At 47.0% G+C, this 18300-nt stretch overlaps 1 protein-coding gene across 9 annotated transcripts in view; it reads right to left on the bottom strand.

The window, feature by feature from the left end:
- SEC31B (SEC31 homolog B, COPII coat complex component) overlaps positions 1-18300 on the bottom strand; it is a 46008-nt gene that overhangs the window by 24081 nt on the left and 3627 nt on the right. For 8 of the 9 annotated variants that reach the window (XR_014253456.1, XR_014253457.1, XR_014253458.1 and 5 more), the window contains exons 4-16: positions 12965-13160; positions 12667-12762; positions 11564-11707; positions 11062-11204; positions 10107-10206; positions 9826-9987; positions 9147-9281; positions 5947-6177; positions 3934-4008; positions 3577-3675; positions 1246-1345; positions 546-724; positions 149-275 (exon numbers count right to left, since the gene is read on the bottom strand). Coding sequence is in view for 5 of the 9 variants with exons in the window: in XM_082425110.1 (XP_082281236.1) it covers positions 149-275; positions 546-724; positions 1246-1345; positions 3577-3675; positions 3934-4008; positions 5947-6177; positions 9147-9281; positions 9826-9987; positions 10107-10206; positions 11062-11204; positions 11564-11707; positions 12667-12762; positions 12965-13160 (1787 nt within the window). In the remaining 4 variants the exon portion in view is untranslated. The remainder of the gene's footprint in view (positions 1-148; positions 276-545; positions 725-1245; positions 1346-3576; positions 3676-3933; positions 4009-5946; positions 6178-9146; positions 9282-9825; positions 9988-10106; positions 10207-11061; positions 11205-11563; positions 11708-12666; positions 12763-12964; positions 13161-18300) is intronic. The other variant, XM_082425111.1, reaches the window with a different exon arrangement.

Here is an 18300-nt window from a genome sequence, read left to right as displayed (position 1 = left end):
TACTAAACGTAGAGGGATGCACTCTAGTCCCTGACAACATGGCTTGACCTCCCAGAGTTCAGGCCACCCCTCTGTCTCCTCCCTCAGTGTGTCCACTGACTCCATGCTAGAGTCATACCACTTCATCCTGGAGCTGAGGGCGACCTACCACAGAGCTCGGGGAATTTCTCTGGCCCTGAGTATGTCAGTAGCAAGGCCAGAGCCTCTCTCCAGTTCTTCAGGCTACAGGCACACACCATATCTTTCCAATTCTTCTGTATAACACAGGCTAGCAGCTGTAATGGGCAGAGAGGGAAGGAGGCCATCAGCCGTCCATCCAGCATAGGCAGCAGGAGTCACACACACAGATGTGCTGAGAAAAGCCCCTCATAAGCAGCCTTCCTGTTAGACCACTGACTAGGGGCTAGTGGTAAGGTAGGAATGGTTAAGAGTAGGGAGAGAGAGAGATAGGCAGATCGTCTAAACACCAGTCCCAAAGTGTGGACATCCACTTGACAAGGCCCAAGTAATCCCCTCCCCTCCTCTCCTGCATGGTGGGCAGTTACCGGGGCAATTCTGGTCTTCTTCTTGGCCAAGTAGTGCTCCTGTGTTTGCTTCAGCAGATCTGCGCCCCCAGCCTGGGCCAGGATGATGGCATCAGCAAAGCACTCTTCCTTCAGACACAGCTCCACAGCGGGGCCCAGTTCTCCAAGCAGGAGAGCCTGGCTCAGGAGTCCGTCTGTGTCTGTAGGTAGAGGCATCCCCTCTGCATCAGCCTGCCCTCAGACCCGAGCTTCCTGTCCCCAGCAGGGCCCACAGCCCACCTCCTATACTCTGCATCCCTCAGTCTGCCTTGCCCCAAACTCTCAAAATTCATTCCCTCACAACAAAGTGTAGTGGGGTGTACTGGGGTGCCCAGGTCCAATGGTAACTCTCTAAGGACAGGACCCAAGACAAGGCAGGGACTCAGGTGGCAGCATCATAGGTGTGATGTGTGCTTGCTCAACAAGAAGAGGGTCACAGTTCTTTAAGCAAAAAGACAGAAGGATAGAAAAAAATACCTTGGTAGAAGGCCTTCCATACAAAGGACCCATCCATGAAAATCTCCAGCCAAAGAGAGCTCTAACTGGTACAGAACCACCCAGCATTTGTGATCACGGGGGGAAGCAGGAGGCCGGGGACAAGAAGGGAATGTCCTCAAATCCCGAGAACTCTAAGCCCACCCACTCCCACACAGAGGGTTCCTCTCCCTCAGGGTCAGGGTACCTTCTGTGATGGGGATCTCCCACGGAGTCATGTCCTGAGGGACCAGCTCATCAAAGAAGGTTGAGCAGGCAGAGGCTTCCTTGGTGGTATGTTTGGAGGTCTGTACAAAGAAGGACAGAGGTGGCTTCTTGGGAAATGAGCCCAGGAACAGAGAGCTGGCTTAGTAGCTCTCTCTGGGAGTGCTATTAAGAGTTGGCCCTTCAATAGAAATAAAAGCAAAAATAAACAAGTGGGACCTAATTAAACTTGCAAGCTTTTGCATAGCAAAGGAAAAAACATAAACAAAACAAAACGACAATGCATGGAACGGGAGAAAATATTTGCAAACGATGCGACTGGAAAGGGCTTAATTTCCAAAATATATAAACAGCTCATACAACTCAACAACAAAAAAACAACCCAATCGAAAAATGGGCAGAAGACCTGAACAGATATTTCTCCAAAGACGACATACAAATGGCCAACACGCACATGAAAAGATGCTCAACGTTGTTAATTATTAGAGAAATGCAAATCAAAATTACAATGAGATACCACCTCACACCGGTCAGAATGGCCATCATTAAAAAGTCTACAGGGACTTCTCTGGTGGCGCATGGTTAAGAATCTGCCTGCCAATGCAGGGGACACAGGTTCAAGCCCTGGTCCGGGAAGATCCCACATGCTGAGCAGCAACTAATCCCGTGTGCCACAACTACTGAGCCTGCGCTCTAGAGCCTACAAGCCACAACTACTGAGCCCACATGCCACAACTACTGAAGCCTGCACGCCTAGAGCCCGTGCTCCACAACGAGAAGCCACCGCAATGAGAAGCCCGCGCACCGCAACGAAGAGTAGCCCCCACTCACTGCAACTAGAGAAAGCCCGCACGCCACAACAAAGACCCAACGCAGCCACAGATAAATAAATAAAATAAATAAATTTATTAAAAAAAAAAAGTCTACAAATAACAAATGCTGGAGAGGGTGTGGAGAAAAGGGAACCCTCCTACACTGTTGGTGGGAATGTAAGCTGGTGCAGCCACTGTGGAAAACAGTATGGAGGTTCCTCAAAAAACTAAAAATAGAGTTGCCATATGATCCAGCAATCCCACTCCTGGGCATATATCCAGACAAAACTATAATTCAAAAAGATACATGCACCCCTATGTTCACAGCAGCACTACTCACAATAGCCAAGATATGGAAACAACCTAAATGTCCACCCACAGATGAATGGATAAAGAAGCTGTGGTACATAAATACAGTGGAATACTACTCAGCCATAAAAAAAAATGAAATAATGCCATTTGCAGCAACATGGATGGACCCAGAGATGATCACACTAAGTGAAGTAAGTCAAAAGAGAAAGACAAATACCATATGATATCATTTATATGTGGAATCTAAACTATGACTCAAATGAACTTATCTATCAATACAAAACAGAAACAGACTCACAGACATAGAGAACAGACTTGTGGTTGCCAAGGAGGAGGGGTTGGGGGAGGGATGGAGTGGGAGTTTGGGATTAGCTGATGCAAACTGGTACATATAGAATGGATAAACAACAAGGTCCTACTGTATAGCACAGGGAACTATATTCAATATCCTGTAATAAACCATAATGGGAAAGAATATAAAAAAGAATGTATGTATATCTGAATCACTTTGCTATACAGCAGAAATTAACACAACATTGTAAATCAACTATATTTCAATTAAAAAAAAAAGAAGAGTTGGCTCTTAATGGGTAAAGCTAAAAGAATAACCAGGGGGCTTCCCTGGTGGCGCAGTGGTTGAGAATCCGCCTGCCAATGCAGGGGACACGGGTTCGAGCCCTGGTCTGGGAAGATCCCACATGCCGCGGAGCGGCTGGGCCCGTGAGCCACAATTGCTGAGCCTGCGCATCTGGAGCCTGTGCTCCGCAACAAGAGAGGCCGCGATAGCGAGAGGCCCGCGCACCGCGATGAAGAGTGGCCCCCGCTTGCCACAACTGGAGAAAGCCCTCGCACAGAAACGAAGACCCAACACAGCCATAAATAAAATAAATTTAAAAATAAATAAATAAATAAATAAAATGTGAAAATTCCACAAAAAAAAAAAAAAAAAAAAAATAACCAGGTATGGTTTGGGAAGTGCTCTACTTCATGGTTAAAACACAACTCTACTCCTAGCCTAAAAGCTTAGGTCTCTGTGTCTCAATCTGGTTTTAAATGAGTGAGGAGTTTGAAGACTTCCATAGAAGCTGAGCACTTACTGAGAGCAAAGCTTAGGGCTAGGAAGGGGAAGATACCCTAAAGGCAGATCTTCTATGCTACCCTAGGTTAGGCTGGCTGGGCTCCTACCGCACCTGGATGCAAAAGGCCTGTTGTCTGTTACTGTTGAGGTCAACTCCCTTGGGCTGAGGGCTCTCAACCAGCCCCAAATCACTCTTCAACCATGTGGCCACCTGCAGGGAGAGACTTATGAGCACCACTCTTCCCAGCACGAGGTCAAATAAGCATTATGCTTTCTTCCCACCTCCATACCCCACCAACTGGACTCGCTAGGATCCTTGACGTATTTTCCTGGGAAAGAGACTACCTTCAGGAGGTAAAATGCTCGTATATGTATTAATGGAGCCCAGGAAGAGGTATTCTGACATGGTTTCCACTGGCAGGATTCTCTTTTCTGCATCAAGCATGTTTCTGATGTGAAAGCAGCTTACCTTCTTCTGAAGTTCATCTTTATTGTATCCTAATAGTTTTAGGAATTTCATTCTGGAGTCCTTCTCTAAGGTCACCTAAGGAACAACAGAACATAGAAGTCTCCATTAAATGAATGTGAAAGACGCTCTCCTGCACCAGCCGGACATCTGTGCCAGTGTACCCTCAAATGTAGTTCTTTGTACTACCAGAAGTGCCCACTGAGGCCAACACCATCTGTCCCTATTTCTCCCCAGACTTGATTTCTGTTGGGGTGTGGGCAGATGTGTTAACAAACCCTTTCCCCCTTCTGCAATGAGAACCGGACCTTCAGTTGACTTCCTAGATCTATTGCCCTGGTAACCTGATAAAAGTAAAATGTCAGCTATGTTTCTAGGCAACACAGCTTGTGACTGGTAAATTGCATCTGGACTGGAACTATGTAAACTATAAATAATTGATGTGGACACCATGCCATGGGCTTTCCTGATAGCAAGGACCCTTGTACTAAACAGATCCCTTGCAGGGACCCTAGAAGCTATGCTTTTGGAGTTTGTACAAGAGATATTGGCTCTTGTGGGCCTGGGGCTTCCAAGCCAGGGCAGCTAGCACACCAGCCTGATGTATATCCATCTTCTTGCACCTGGGGAGCTAAAGAAGAGAACTCTAAGCTGCCTCATGGACTGTAACAAGGACTCCCACAGAAGAGAACCACCTGATGCTCCCTGATGCTGCCCTGCTGACAAGCTGTGGTTCCCGTCCCCTGTCCTTCTGAGGAGACTGATGCCAAGTTAGCCTTCAGTAGTCTTATGAGTCTAAACGGCTAGGTGAGAAGACTCCTAAGTGGAAGTTGCATGGATATAGTAAACGAAGTCAGCTTACCCACTCAGTGTTCCAGATACTAAGGGCCAAGGCTTCCTGAAGCCCTATCCTAATGGGTTAGCTGGCCTGGGCTCTTCATTTATCCCACACTGAACCATGAATTCTTACTATGATCTTTCTCATAGTCTCTCAGGGCCCCCTTCTTCTTCTATCCTCTTCTCCTGGAAATGTTCATCCATACTCAGCTTCAGGACCATCATGGACAGCTCTTGCGTAGCTTTTAAATCAGACTCCCCTCTGTCCTGTGGGCACCAATGTCTCCTTTGTTCAGCAGAGTAAAGGCTGAACTCCCAATTATTCCCTCTACTCTTTCTCACCCCACCATTCCTGGAGCTACTACCTGTATCCTGCTTATAACAATAGCATTATTTCTTACTATTCTCTTCCCACATCTTTTTCTAGCTTCATTCTACGGTTGATGATCTTCCTCAGATCCTTTTCTCCTTCTCAGATTCCTGGTATCGACCTTCATAAAGTTCTAGTATATCTGAAGCACAGACTCCAAGTCCTTCTCAGACCCTCCAGGACAGGCCCTGTCCTTCTTTTTGCACTCTACTCTATAATCCCAAAGATATGACTAATCCTCTCACTGCCTGTCCAGTTATTTCTTTCTTCAGCTCTCTCCTCTCACATGCTCACTTCCTTTGACACGTAAAGCACTCAGCGTGGTGTCATAAGCAACCTGAAATTAAACTGACGCTGCAACTGAAGCCATGCCTCCAGAGTAGAGTGGGACTTGAGCCCTGAGTCCCACCACAATGACTTGCCTTGGGTTACCTGAAACAACTCAAAGCCTTCCAGCTGATCTTCTTCCCTTCCTTTCCCTTTCTTTCTTCTCCATTCCCATCACCTTAACTGCCCTGTGGCATGGCACTGTGAAAGCCTTCACCTTGGCTCTGGTAAAGTATGCAGGACATCAGCAACAGCAGAAAAAAGGCAAATGCTACTTGTACTCCTCAGTTTCCCTAGCCATAAATGGTCTCTGAGCCTCGGGTAAAGGGTGAAGATTTTGTGCCCGGGGTGGGTGCCATGTAGGAAAAATCCTAGCGGGGTTAGGGCCTCTGTAATCTGGGCCACGTGGTGGTTGTTGACAGAGGCTGGGGTGGCCAGCTTTGGAGAAACACTTCTGGGCAGCCAGCCTTCAGGCTTCCTACCTTCAGGAACTGCCAGAGCATCTTTTCGCTTTGCGGTGATGCTTGCTGGATCTTGTTCTGACAGTAATTCAGGAGATTTCCTGATCCCAGGCCCTCCTGCAGCTCAGCTGACCGCATGAGGAATTCAGGTTCTGTGGTGACCTGACTGATGAAGACTAGGCGGAGGCAAGGCTGTGGCACCTGATGGGCAGGGGTGCTGGGGAGGCCAAAGGTAACCAGCTTCCCCCCAAACTGGTGAGGAAAAACAAGAAAGGTTAAGGCAAAAATTAACACCAAGTCAGGATCACAGGGAAGGCTATCCATTGGTCAACCCTAGGATAGGAAAGCAATAATAAGAGAACTCCTGGGGGTAGAATAGGATCAGGAATTCAGCAGTGAATGTGCCCCCATCCCAAAACCACTCCTGCACTTTCAGCACCATCAACTTAAAACCTCAGTACGTGGTACTCATCTTTTCCTCACTTGTCCTGGTACCACCTTTCTCCCAGTCACCTGGACTAACCTCCTTGGCATTATCACAGTCTTTTTACCCACAATAGCTGAGCAACAACAAAGTCTTCCCTCTTCTTGTTCAATGTCTCCCATGCCCAGTGCTAGCACGGGTCTTTTCCTCCTCCATTCCAAGCCTTAGACTACAACCCTATCCCTGCTGCCATTCAGGAGCCTGTACTGGTTTCACAAGGCCCTGGAGAGAGCTTAAGCTCCTCTGCCTAGAGTGCACAAAATCTTTCAAAATCAGGGCCAGACCTGCCTCTCCAGCACCTCTCTCTCCGTTCATTCATGTGATCACTCCGCATCTCCAAAGTGCCCAGTTCATTCCTGCTTCTGTGCCTTCACCCACCACAACCCCACCTGAGCATCCTTCTCACCAAATGAGGCACTTTATATAAAGCACCTGGCACAAAAGCAGAGCCCAGGAAAGTTCCTTTACTCCAGCAGTTCTTCACCTGGGCTGCACATTAAAACCACCTGGGGAGCTGTCCAAAGTCACAGGCTGTACCCCAGACAAAAAAATCAGAAGCTCTGGGGGTGGTACTGGGCATCAGTATTTTTTTTAAGTTCTTCAGGTTATTCCAACTGCAGCCATGCTTGACAACTACTGCTCTAGTCCCCAACCATTCACTACTACCCCCTCCTTAATGAATGTTCCCAGCCAGAATTCTTCTCCACTCTTACAGCACAAAATCTACATTACAGATTGTGCTAAACAGAACAATCTTAACTTTTGATTTGTATAATACTCGATAGTTTTACAAAGTGCTTACATATATTCTTATTTGAGTTTCATGTCAATTCATAAATTCAAGCTCAGCAGGTACTACTATCCCTGTTTTACAGATAAGAACACTGAAGTCCTGAGTTAAGTGACTTGCCCAAGGTTACCCAGCTGGTAAGAGACAGAGCTATGATAAGAATTCAGGCCCCTTGACCTCAGAGTTCTTCACCTCTCATGGGGTTAAAGACGGGCATCATGGAGGCGGGTGGTATTTAAGCAAGCGACCTTGAAAGGCTGCAGTAGGATTCAATGTTCAGGAGAGAAGCTGAAGGGTAAGGTACAGGTGGAGGCAGCAGAGTTGAGTTATTCATAGAACAGAAAGTAGACATATGTAACTGGAGCAGAGCGAACACATGAGAATAAGGTGGGAATAACAACTGGAGTAGGACTTGGCCATTTTGGGGGAAGTGGAAGTTGGACAACATCGCCTGTTTTAGTGCCTTTTTTTTTTTAGTTCAGCAGAGAATTTTCCAGGGCAGGCAACTTTGTGCTGGATCGAGATGAGCTGGTGCAGGCCCAAACACTCACATAAGATGTGGTGCTCTGCCTCAGCCTCAACAGGTGGGTGCGTCTCAACTGGAGAGACGAGGGGCTGAAGTGCGTGTTTTGCCAGATCTACTGGCACCTACGTCCTAGGGGCATCCTGGTCCTGGAGCCCCAGCCTTGGTCATCCTACAGCAAGAGAAAGACTCTCATGGAAGCAATCTACAAGAACTATCATCGAATTCAGCTGAAGCCAGAGCAGTTCACTTCCTACCTGACATCCCCAGAGGTGGGCTCCTCCAGCTAGAAGCTTGTGGCCACACCCCACAACACCTTCAAAGACTTCCGTGTCCCGTGTAACTGTTCCACAAGGCCCATCCCCCCAGCCACTAAGTGGCTTCCTGAACAGACAGTGTGAAGAAGCTGCCCGCTGCTCCAAAGGACCTGGGGGAAGAGGAAAGTATCCCAAGGTCTTTTCTTTCTGGCTCCAAAGGACCTGGGGGAAGAGGAAAGTATCCCAAGGTCTTTTCTTTCTGGCTCCAAAGATAGTCTCCTCCCTTGGATCTGCAGAAAAAGCCTTTCCTGTGTTGCTGCCCCAGCCTCTTCCGTACACTGCTAGCACCTAAGCAGCAAGCCCGGCTGTGCTGGAGTCACCATCGTCTTCCTCTCCCCCACTCCACTGGGCTGGATGGCATGGACGGTTTGCTAACCTCTGTTCTCCTAGGGCATGGGAGGTGGTGGGTATCAAGTTCTCTAGCCTCTTCCTCCTGTTGTCCCAAGGAGAGATTCCCATTTCTCCTCGGCCCTTGTCCTAGCTGTGTCTCAGTGGACCACGGATAGATGGACTGAGGGTTAAGAGGGGAACGTTGATGGGGAGGCCTGCAGGTACTGTGAAAATCCTTCCCTCTGCTGTCCCCCACTGGGGGGGGTTGGGTTTGGAATGTGAGAATGGCACAATAAACTTGATGTTTAGGGCAGTGCTCCCACCCCGCCAAAAAACTGGAGGTAAATGGGGCTCTGTGTACATTTGGCCTTGAGTCTATAAGGCAATGGCGGGGGGGGGGGTCAAAGGTTTCGAGCAGAGGAGTGAGAGGATGAAATCTACATTTTTTCTTCTTTCTTGCTTTGTATTCATCCTGTTCTTTTTGTGTTCTAACCATGCCTGGACTCACTACCAGTCCAGGTATGTAGATGTGGAGAAAAATCAGATGGAATCTCAGGCAGTTCTCCATAAATGAGAGTTCTAAAGCAATCAATTCCTTTTAGACAGGACTGGCACAGCAAGCAGGGTGAAGGGGTAGAGAGGGAAGCTACAGCAACTCTCTGCTTGAGCAGTAAAGTGGGACCTGATCTGAGACACAGGCAGTGAGAATAAACCTCTTACAGAACACAGCTCCATGCTGGGCACACAGTAGGCTTCACACACACACACTACACTTACAGCAAATGAAACACCTGCTGGCTTTCTCATCCATTTGGGGGGTTTTTTCAGGGGAGGTATCAATGATGCTTGGGCCACTTGCTCTGGCACCTGCAACGGTGGGAGACGCTGGACTTTGCTAAAGGAAGAAGAGATCTGAGGGCAAAAGGACACCTGCATCACCAGTGTGGAGTGGTGGCTTAGCCAGGAACTCTACCTACAAACTCCATTTTGGGAGGGATCCTTGAGATACCCAATTTGGCCCACAAAGGCAGGACTCTCATATTCCAGGGGACTGGTAGTGAGGATGGGACTCCCATGCAATAAGGCTCTTGGAAAGCCTACTGCATCCGATGTCTACAGTGGAGTGTGGCACAAAATGGATCTATAGGAGGCAGGGAGGAAAGACGGTTCATACTTCCAAAATAGTGAAGGGTCCTAGCATGGAGGTCCAATTTCCCCAAAATATCGCTGGGAACATCCAAGAGCAAGAGTCAAGGTAAAGGCCTCCTTTGTATTGGGCAGGAACTGACATCCTTCCGGGAAGATGGGCACTGGAGCAAAGGTTCAGCCTTCCCAAACCCAGGGCTCTGGCCTCCCAAGTCTCTAACAGTCTCCACTTCTTTCCAGGCTTATGTCCTTCCCTCTCCCGCCAAACAGAGTCCCTTCCCACCAGCATTCTCCACCAAGCCCTTCAAACCTTGTCAGCCTGTCTCATCTGCTGGACTTCCCAGCTCCTACCCATCACAGAGTATAAACTGATCCAGCCGTCGAAGGAGGCAGCAGAGAACACTGGAGGGTCCCGAGGGCACCACTGCACGTCAAAGCACCAGCTGCTCAGTGTGGGTAGCTTATACACCACCTAATATGAGGGAACACAACCATTAAGGAAACCTTGACTTAGGTAAGGAAACCCAGAACACATAGGTGCAGCCGGGACTCCCCTACCATCCCAGCATGCCCACAGAAGGGCCAGCCTACCTCACTGCTCCCCAGGTTCCAGCACAAGATCTGGTTGTCCTTGGCACTACTGAGCAGTAGCTCAGCGTCAGCCTGACTCCATGACACTGACAGGATCCCCCTAAAAAGGAAAGGAAAGAGGAACTAACATTTGCTGAATGCCTATTGTGAGTAGGGTGCCTTATGTATCTTGGATAATCTCATCCCCCCAAAATGAGCAGTCTGACTTCATTTTACAAATGAGGAAAATGAGGCTTTGGAGGAAATCAAGGAACTTTCAGCAGTCAAGCAGCCAGAACCCAAGTCAAATCCCAGAGCCTGTGCACTGTGCACTATACCACTCTGCCTCCTACAGGTCACTGAAGGATGGCCTGCTTCTCTTCCCTGATTGTAGGGTAGGAATTATGAATCAACATGAATCAGGCAAGCACCCATCCCTATGGGTGCCTTTAGCCCAGGAGGGTAGTGAGGACCTAACGCTCAGAAGTCCCCAAGGGGCATGGCCCTTGAGTTAGAAAGAACAGACTATGGGGCTGCTTTCTCTGCTGTAGGCCCCAGAGCTACAGCTTCAGAGGCAGGCCTGTTCACAGAAAAGACAGGAGCCAAGGTTTTCTTATTAAGAACTCTTGAAGGAGGCAACCTAATCACCTAAAGAAATGAGTACTGTCCTCAGATCAGAGCCTGAGGACTCTCCTAGGGGGACTAAACATTGGCTCCAGTATTTCTCATGACCCTATCCCCACTCCCATCTCTGGAAGTTAGATGGAAACTCAGGCTCTTTTCCATAACCTCTGGGTCTAAAGGAACTCCTCTTGATTGGAGCTGGAACTAGACCTGGGTAACTATGTGTTCACTGGGATAGCTTTGAAGCCAGGGAGAATGTCTGGTAGCCAAAGTGAGGCACGCATTGCCTTCTACCCAGGTCATTTACGCCCCCGCCCTCCAACAAGGATGTGGATGGGGTTTGAGATGCTACCTGCTGTGACTCTCCAGCACCTTCAGGGGTGAGGAGGCAAAGCGCAAGTCCCACAGATGAATTACTGGAAGACGATCATCTTCTGAACATAGCACCAACTGGGTGGCTACGTCTGGGTGCCAGGCCAGGCCTGAGCAGTGCATCTGTGAACAAAGCAGACCCCAATGGGCAATGTAACCTGACTCTTCTGGTTATGAACCTTTTTTGTCCAGCTGAAATGGGACCTCTCTGAGGGCAGGTTTTGTGTCTCTCCTATGTGACTGGGAACACCACAGCCATTGGGGAATAAGTGATGACCATAAGCAAGGAGCACCAGAAGCCTACAGATCAGCTCAGTTTAGCTTCCCTAAGCTTTCACTCTCAAATGGAAATCTGTTATGAAGCTGAATCCACAGGTGTAACAGGAGAAAGCAGAACCCTGGCCTGGGGGAGAGCAGCTCCAACACGAGGCCTGAGAGAGACAGCAGAGCCCGAGCCTATATTCTGCCTGTATTCAACTCACCCTGTTGCTGTGATCACTGACTTTGATGATAGGTTCATTCTTCCTGAGATCCCACACGACTGCCTTGCCGCTGGGGTGAGCAGAAGACAGAATGTGTTGAACTTGACGGTTCCAAGAGAGTGCCTTGATGTCTTCTGGGGGCTGCTGAGGCAGGATGTGTGGGGGGCAGGTTGAGGACAACCTGTCACCCCTGGACCAAGAGACAGCTGCTCTTCCACTGCTCCCAACCACCCACAGAAAGGCCAAGAGTAGACATGGGGCTATCCAAACCAAGTCAGTCTCGGGAAGCTGGGAGGGGAGTTTTCCAGAGAGGATGCTTTAGGAAACTGGTGTAGAAGCTGAGAGAAGGACAGATGCACTTGGGTTTTACTCCTATCCCAAAGTGCTCCTGAGAGGATAGAGTCAAGATTTTAAAACAGCCCTCTCGTCTCTGACAAGAGAGAGAAGGAGAGGAAAGAGGTGAGGGAGGGAGGGAAATATAGACACCCAAGACCCCCCGAGAGAATGAGGCAGAGAGAAAAGCCATTGATACTTTTAGGGCACAAGGTGTTATCAAATTCATACTGAACTTACCTCACGATACTGTAAGCATAAGAAACAAAAGCGAGGAAGAAAAAGATGGGCCCAGTTACAGACTGACAAGATAGGTACACTCAGAGACAGAGACACACGAGTCCCCCAACCGCATGGGGGAACCAGATACAAAGACAACACTGATCCTCCCACAAAAAGGACAAGGGTGGATCTGGGTGTCCTACTCTTGCCCCTGGTCAGCTAAGCTCAGGGCCCAAGCTTGCCTAAGCTATACTACAACAAACAGTACGCTCACGCCTTCTCTCAATGTCTTCTACTCCCCTCACCCTTCTTCATTTGCCTTCCAGAAACCCCTAGGTCAGTTAATGACCACAAGCCACCCCCAACCCGTCCCCACCCGACTCCAACTCTATTATCTGGCTGGTAGGCAGCACGTTAGTCTGTGGAGCTTTAGTGCCCTCCAGTGGTGAAGACGGAAATCTCCTGTGCTCTGGCTGCCTCCAGAATTCAACGCTCCCCGGGAAAATCAGCTGCACGCTCTTAAGCAGCAGCACCAGAAGGCTCCTCACCTGTGACTTGGATCCTGGGGTCATTGGCACACTCAGGTTATTCAAATCCCAAATGAAGATTTCAGAATCATTGGCCCCCGAGGCCAGGAGGTTGCCCTGTATGAAGGAACAGGCCTTTGGAGACACGCCTCCCCAGGAAGAGATGAGAGCAGAAAAGGGGGAAGGAGACCCACATGTGGGGCTTCCACAGCCACCCCCACAACAACCCGGGAAGGGCTCAGAGTTAGAGACCACAGGTCACAAGCAAACGCTTCCCTTCAGATCTGTCAGCCGTGTCTGATTAACTGAAATGTAGTACCTGGAAAGGATTAAAGTCAAGGGCTCTGACAGCCCCTGTGTGCTTCTGTATCTGGGTAATCACAGGCTCCTTTCCCGAAGACAGGATGTGGGTCACATTGTATAGAGTAAGCATGCCATCGTCCCCGCCGCCTGCAATAACCCCGGAGCCTTCCAGAACCCCGTTGCCAAAGCTCCCCCAGATCAGCTTGTGAAACCTACAAAGAGGAGGAACTGGCATCAGCACCAACTCAGGTCCACGTCAGTAAGCATGGGCATCTCTGTCAGCCTCCGCCATTACGCAGGCATCCCCACCCTTAGTCAGGGCCCGCCTGTCTCCCTCATTTCCCAGACACAGAACAGAGGTCTCCTCTGCCTGGTCCTGCCTTCTGGCTGAAAAAATGTTCCATCTATGTTACACTAGAAGCCGGGAGGCCACTGCCATGGAGCTGGGGGAGGGGTGCTTTTTTTGTTTTTGTTAACATTACTGGGTTTAATATAAACCCAGTGATAAACACTTCAAATAAATTACTTCTTAATCCTCCCAACTCAAATAACAACTAACACTTATTTTGATAACTTCCTACGTACTAGGCACTGTTTTAAGTGCTTTACATGTATTAGCTGATCAACAACCCCATGAGGTATTAACTCCATTTTCAATTGAGGAAACGAGGCACAGAGAAGTTGCGAAACTTCTGTATATACAGTTAGTAATTTTATTCCCATTTGACATCTAGGAAGTGACAGAGTCAAGGTTCAAAGTTAGGCCCATCTTATGCCAAAGCCTGAGCTCTTAACCATCATAAAATACTGTCTTCTATTTAGAGCAAGGTCCAAACTCTTCTACACCTGAATAGAAGCAGGTTCCTTAGGCCAACAGTTGCTGTCCCCTCTTCCCTCTTAAACTGGAAGTGAGAAAAGATCTAAGGACTTTCCCATCCCATGCCTCTCCCACGTGTCTAGTCCACTGGAACTACCATGTGGATTCAGTGGGCCAGCCCTAGAGACACAGTGGCACAAAGAATAAATGCACCGTTTGGGAAACACTTTTCTGGCTTTCTGAGCATCTTTCACACAAGAAAGAGATGGACCCTGGACTCCCTGCACACAAGTATGGGTCCCCTGCAAAGCCCCTACGGAAGGCATGTGAAATCCCCAAAGCCTCACAGGTGGTCTGTCCTCCATTTCACTTGGCTATCCTACTAGACAAGGATATTTCCACAGCCTTCCGAGAAGCCAGATTTCACACTGAATGATGTCATAAGATCTCTAACTGAAATTACATGTTCCCACACCCTGGGAACAATCAGCAAAGAAATTGAATGGGGCGACCAGGCAGGAACCTGTTTGGCTAGTCATTAGAGCAGAGCCAATGTGTCAAAAGTGAAGAGCTGAGCACTAGTTCAGACCAGGTCAGCATCTGAACAAAAACAGCAGAGCTGAACAAACGGTGGGTCTCAAGCTACTGTCAGAAAGGCTATATTTTCTAAGGTTGAGCTGACCTTAACAGGGCAGAAGAATGTGTTCCATGCTGGCTCCAGAGGCTGCCATGTCATCCAGGGGCTAGAGCTCAGCATGGACAGAGGCAAGTCAATAGGATAGCCAGAGAAGCCTCTAATAGGTCACACAGGAAGCAGAGGTAGGTATGGCCATGGAAACTCACATGGGAATGCAGTGACCTCGGTATGGTCCGAGCACATGACATACAAAATCAGAGTAAAAAGTACCTGAGACCACATGGGAGTCACCAAAGGGTTGGAGAAGAGAGCCCAGTTACTTTAGAGTGGCTGAAATGCAGAATACGGGGTGTGACAAAATGATTTTTCTTTGTGTAATCATGCAGAAAGTACATTCCTATTGTTAACACTTCACTAGTAAGGGTGAAACTGGAGCCCGAATAGCTGTGATAGACAACACCTGGGAGAGGGGGAACACCTGGGACGAGTCAGGCAAGGAAGGAGACTTGATCAATCATCTCTGCCCTGCAAATGGACAGCCGTGTGTGTGTGTGTGTGTGTGTGTGTGTGTGTAGACAAAGAGCACATAAGCATGTGAGCAAATGTGACAAAACATTAACAACTGATGAGTCTAAATGAAGGTATATGATTGTTCATTGTACTATTGTGCAACTTTTCTGTGTTTGAATATTTTAAAAATAAAAAGTTATAAAACAAAAAAGATGGCCTTTGGCCTGCAAATAGGAACTAAGAGATTTAAGTAGAAGGTATAGGGAGACGAGTTTGTATAGGAAGGTGGGAACTTTGAAAACATGAGAATACAGGTGGAATTCTCTGCTAAAGAGCTTCTCAGGATAATGATGGCAATGATGGAGACCATGTGGCATCACAGAATGAGGGGTGGCGCCTAAAGAAAATACAGGTTCCTTGATTCCCACCCAGACCTTGTGAAGCAGAATTTCCAGAGACCGGCCCTCAGAATCTACATTTCTAATAAGAGCCCCCCAGGTGATTCTAATAAGCTGCCAAGGTTGAGAACCTCTGTACTAGATACATCAGACTGCACACCAGCTTAGAACAATGGGAAGAAGTTGAATGCATAAAGATAGAACCAGCCCCAACAATCAACTCATGGCTATGCTCCTGGCAAAAAGAGAAAGACAAGGCTGGAGAGAATAAACTGAGACCTGTGAGATCAGAACATCACACCAGCTAAGCTCATCTGAGGCCAAGCTTCAGCTACCTTAGGATTAGGAATATGTGCTGTATAAATTCTTGCTCCCATGATTTCTGTACTTCTTTGTTTTGGATTTTGATTTTATTTGCTTAGTGAAGTTCCTCATGAAAAATCCCAACCTCATGTTAGTGGATTACAGTGAAAATGAGTTTGTCCACATCCTGGCCAAAATAACTGAGGAAATCCAAGTTTCCTTAAAAGTCAGAGAGATGAGGGCAGTGCTCCAAGCTGGAAAATAAAGACACTGGGGTGGAGCGATGGCTGTCTGAGAGGAGAACTACTTTTCTGAATGCCTAGTATGCACCAGGCTACTATGTGCCAACTATGTTACTCAAATTTACAGTAGAGAAAACAGGGTCAGAGAAGTTAAATAATGTGTCTGATAGGACAGTAGATGGCAAAGCTGGGATTTGAACCCAAGTCTGTCCAACAACAAAGCCCATGCTCTCTCTCCTCTGTGATCTTGATGTCTCTAGAGAGGAGGCAAATCTTAGAAACAAGAAAACTAGGAGTAGTACCAAAACGATCTTTTACTACTTAGTGTTGTCCCTTACAAAGGCACCGAAAGAGGGGTCACAGTGCTCCCCAAGTAGCTAGAACTGAGATAAAGGTATTGGAAGATAGATCACCTACTTTCTCCATGTTACTAGAGGATGGGTCAGACATAGGTTACAAAGGCCACTCAGAGATCTAGAACCTCAGTGTAGACAGAGGTAGAGTGCAGCAAATCACCCACTGACCCCTGAACTCATTCAGCCATAGCAGCTATGTCCTCGACTCAAAAGTCAATACATAAACAATGTATTATTCTCCCAGAAAGCTTTCTTCTTGAGTGAGATTCATCTAACAAACCAAACATCACTTGCTTCAGTGCACATGCTAATCCATATATTGATTCTGATTGCATCCAGTGGCATTTATCCACACACTCTCTTCACTCTATTTATAGCTTAAGGCTGTCCCTTATCTACACCCATACCAGTGTTTCAGAACATTTCTCTTTCAGTCAGGTATTTCTAAATAGATAATATTTCTCTGATACATCACGGGTTGAGGATAAGAGGATCTTCAGGATTCAAATGTGGTTGAGGCATGGGTCTGGTAAAAAGGGCAGGCAATGGAAGGGGGAAGACTTTGAAGAGTTTGTTTAGTTAATAATAAAGAGATACAGAGAGGCGTTTGTTAAAAAAAAAGGAAAAAGGAAGGAGACTAAGCTAGAAAAAGGGAAGGAGAGATTGAAGATAAGACTTAAATTTGGAGTTCAGTAGGTTCTTAGAAGTCATCTTGTACAACCTCTTCTTTACATATAAGTGAGGAAACCTAAGATCACTGATGGAATTCAATGTGCCCAAAGTCACATAGTTTTAGCCAAGGTAGCAACCCAACACAACTGTACTTTCCATTAAACTAAGCAGAAGATGATACAGAAAAGAGGAAAGCATAAAGCAAAGGATGGGTTGCCCTTTGTCTACCCTGATCATCTTGGTCAATTGTCTGTGATGCTGACTTTTGAGTAAGTGACCTAACCCAGGCTGGAACAGAAAGAAGTGGGTGTCTTAAACCCTAGAGGGTCTAAGATGATTTCTTCAGAAAGGCCCCAACCGAACTGTGTCAAAGGTAATCCCTTAGGTCTTTGAGAATGAGAATCAATCTTTAGACACAATTATAGAGGTGGAAAAAGGAAGCTAACTGTACCATTTGTTTTGGTTGTAGTCCCCAAATTCCTGCAGGGTAGAGCAGGGTGTGAGGTGATGCTTCATGATTCCTGAATAAAGTACCAACATTTCAAAAAGCGTCCCTTCAACCTAGCTGGCTGCCAAACAAACAGATTGTTACGCTTGAAAAGCTCTTAAGGCACTAAGACTAACTGAAGACTAACTATAACTAACTGAACTGGTGGACATGAATGCTCCGTTTGGTAATCCAGAAGTTTCTAATATCACTCATTTATTCCACAGATATTTTTTAACCACCTAATGACAGGCACTGTTCTAGATGCTAAAGATATAGCAGTGAATAAAACAGACAAAAATCTTTGCCTACATGGATCTCAGGATTCAGTTTCAAGGTTTCTTAAGCAATTACATTGCCTCTTTCTTAGGAACTCCTAGCCCTAAGGAGCCACTACTGTGCTGAAGCTGCTGCTTAGCTGGTCAAAGAAAAGAGTTCTTGCGCTCACTGCCCCTTTTCTTATCTTCAGGAGTATAAACATTATTAAATTAGCTCACCCCTTTCAGCAGCCCTTTCCGAAATGCTTGCTTAGAGGTTAAGAATATCTCATCATTACTGGTAAACCCGCCAAGGCCTGCTCTTCAAAAGGTAAAGGTACTGGAAATACAAAGAAATGTTAAAAACTGCAAAATAAGGGATACTGTAACAAAGTGATATAGGAGCTCAAGAAAAGGAGAACAAAAACTAACTTTCATTATTAGGTTAAACCATGAAAAGAAAGAAGAGGGTACTTCTGTCTAAATATCTTAATCTAATCACTCAGATGGACCAAAAAATGCACAAGAAGATGGAGAGTTGCATTCTAGACCAGCAATCTCTAAAGTGGGATGGGCAAGATAATCCTCTGGCTTGTAAGAAAAAGATTGATATATTTAGTATTAAAAAGTAGTACAGTAATACATGTATATTATCTATACTGAATATATACTT

Source organism: Balaenoptera physalus, assembly GCF_965194825.1.
Source record: "Balaenoptera physalus genome assembly, chromosome: 14".
In the NCBI taxonomy this organism is placed as follows: Eukaryota; Metazoa; Chordata; class Mammalia; order Artiodactyla; family Balaenopteridae; genus Balaenoptera; species Balaenoptera physalus.
The sequence above is the reverse complement of the archived record's forward strand: the minus strand, read 5'-3'. Positions and strand labels throughout refer to the sequence as shown.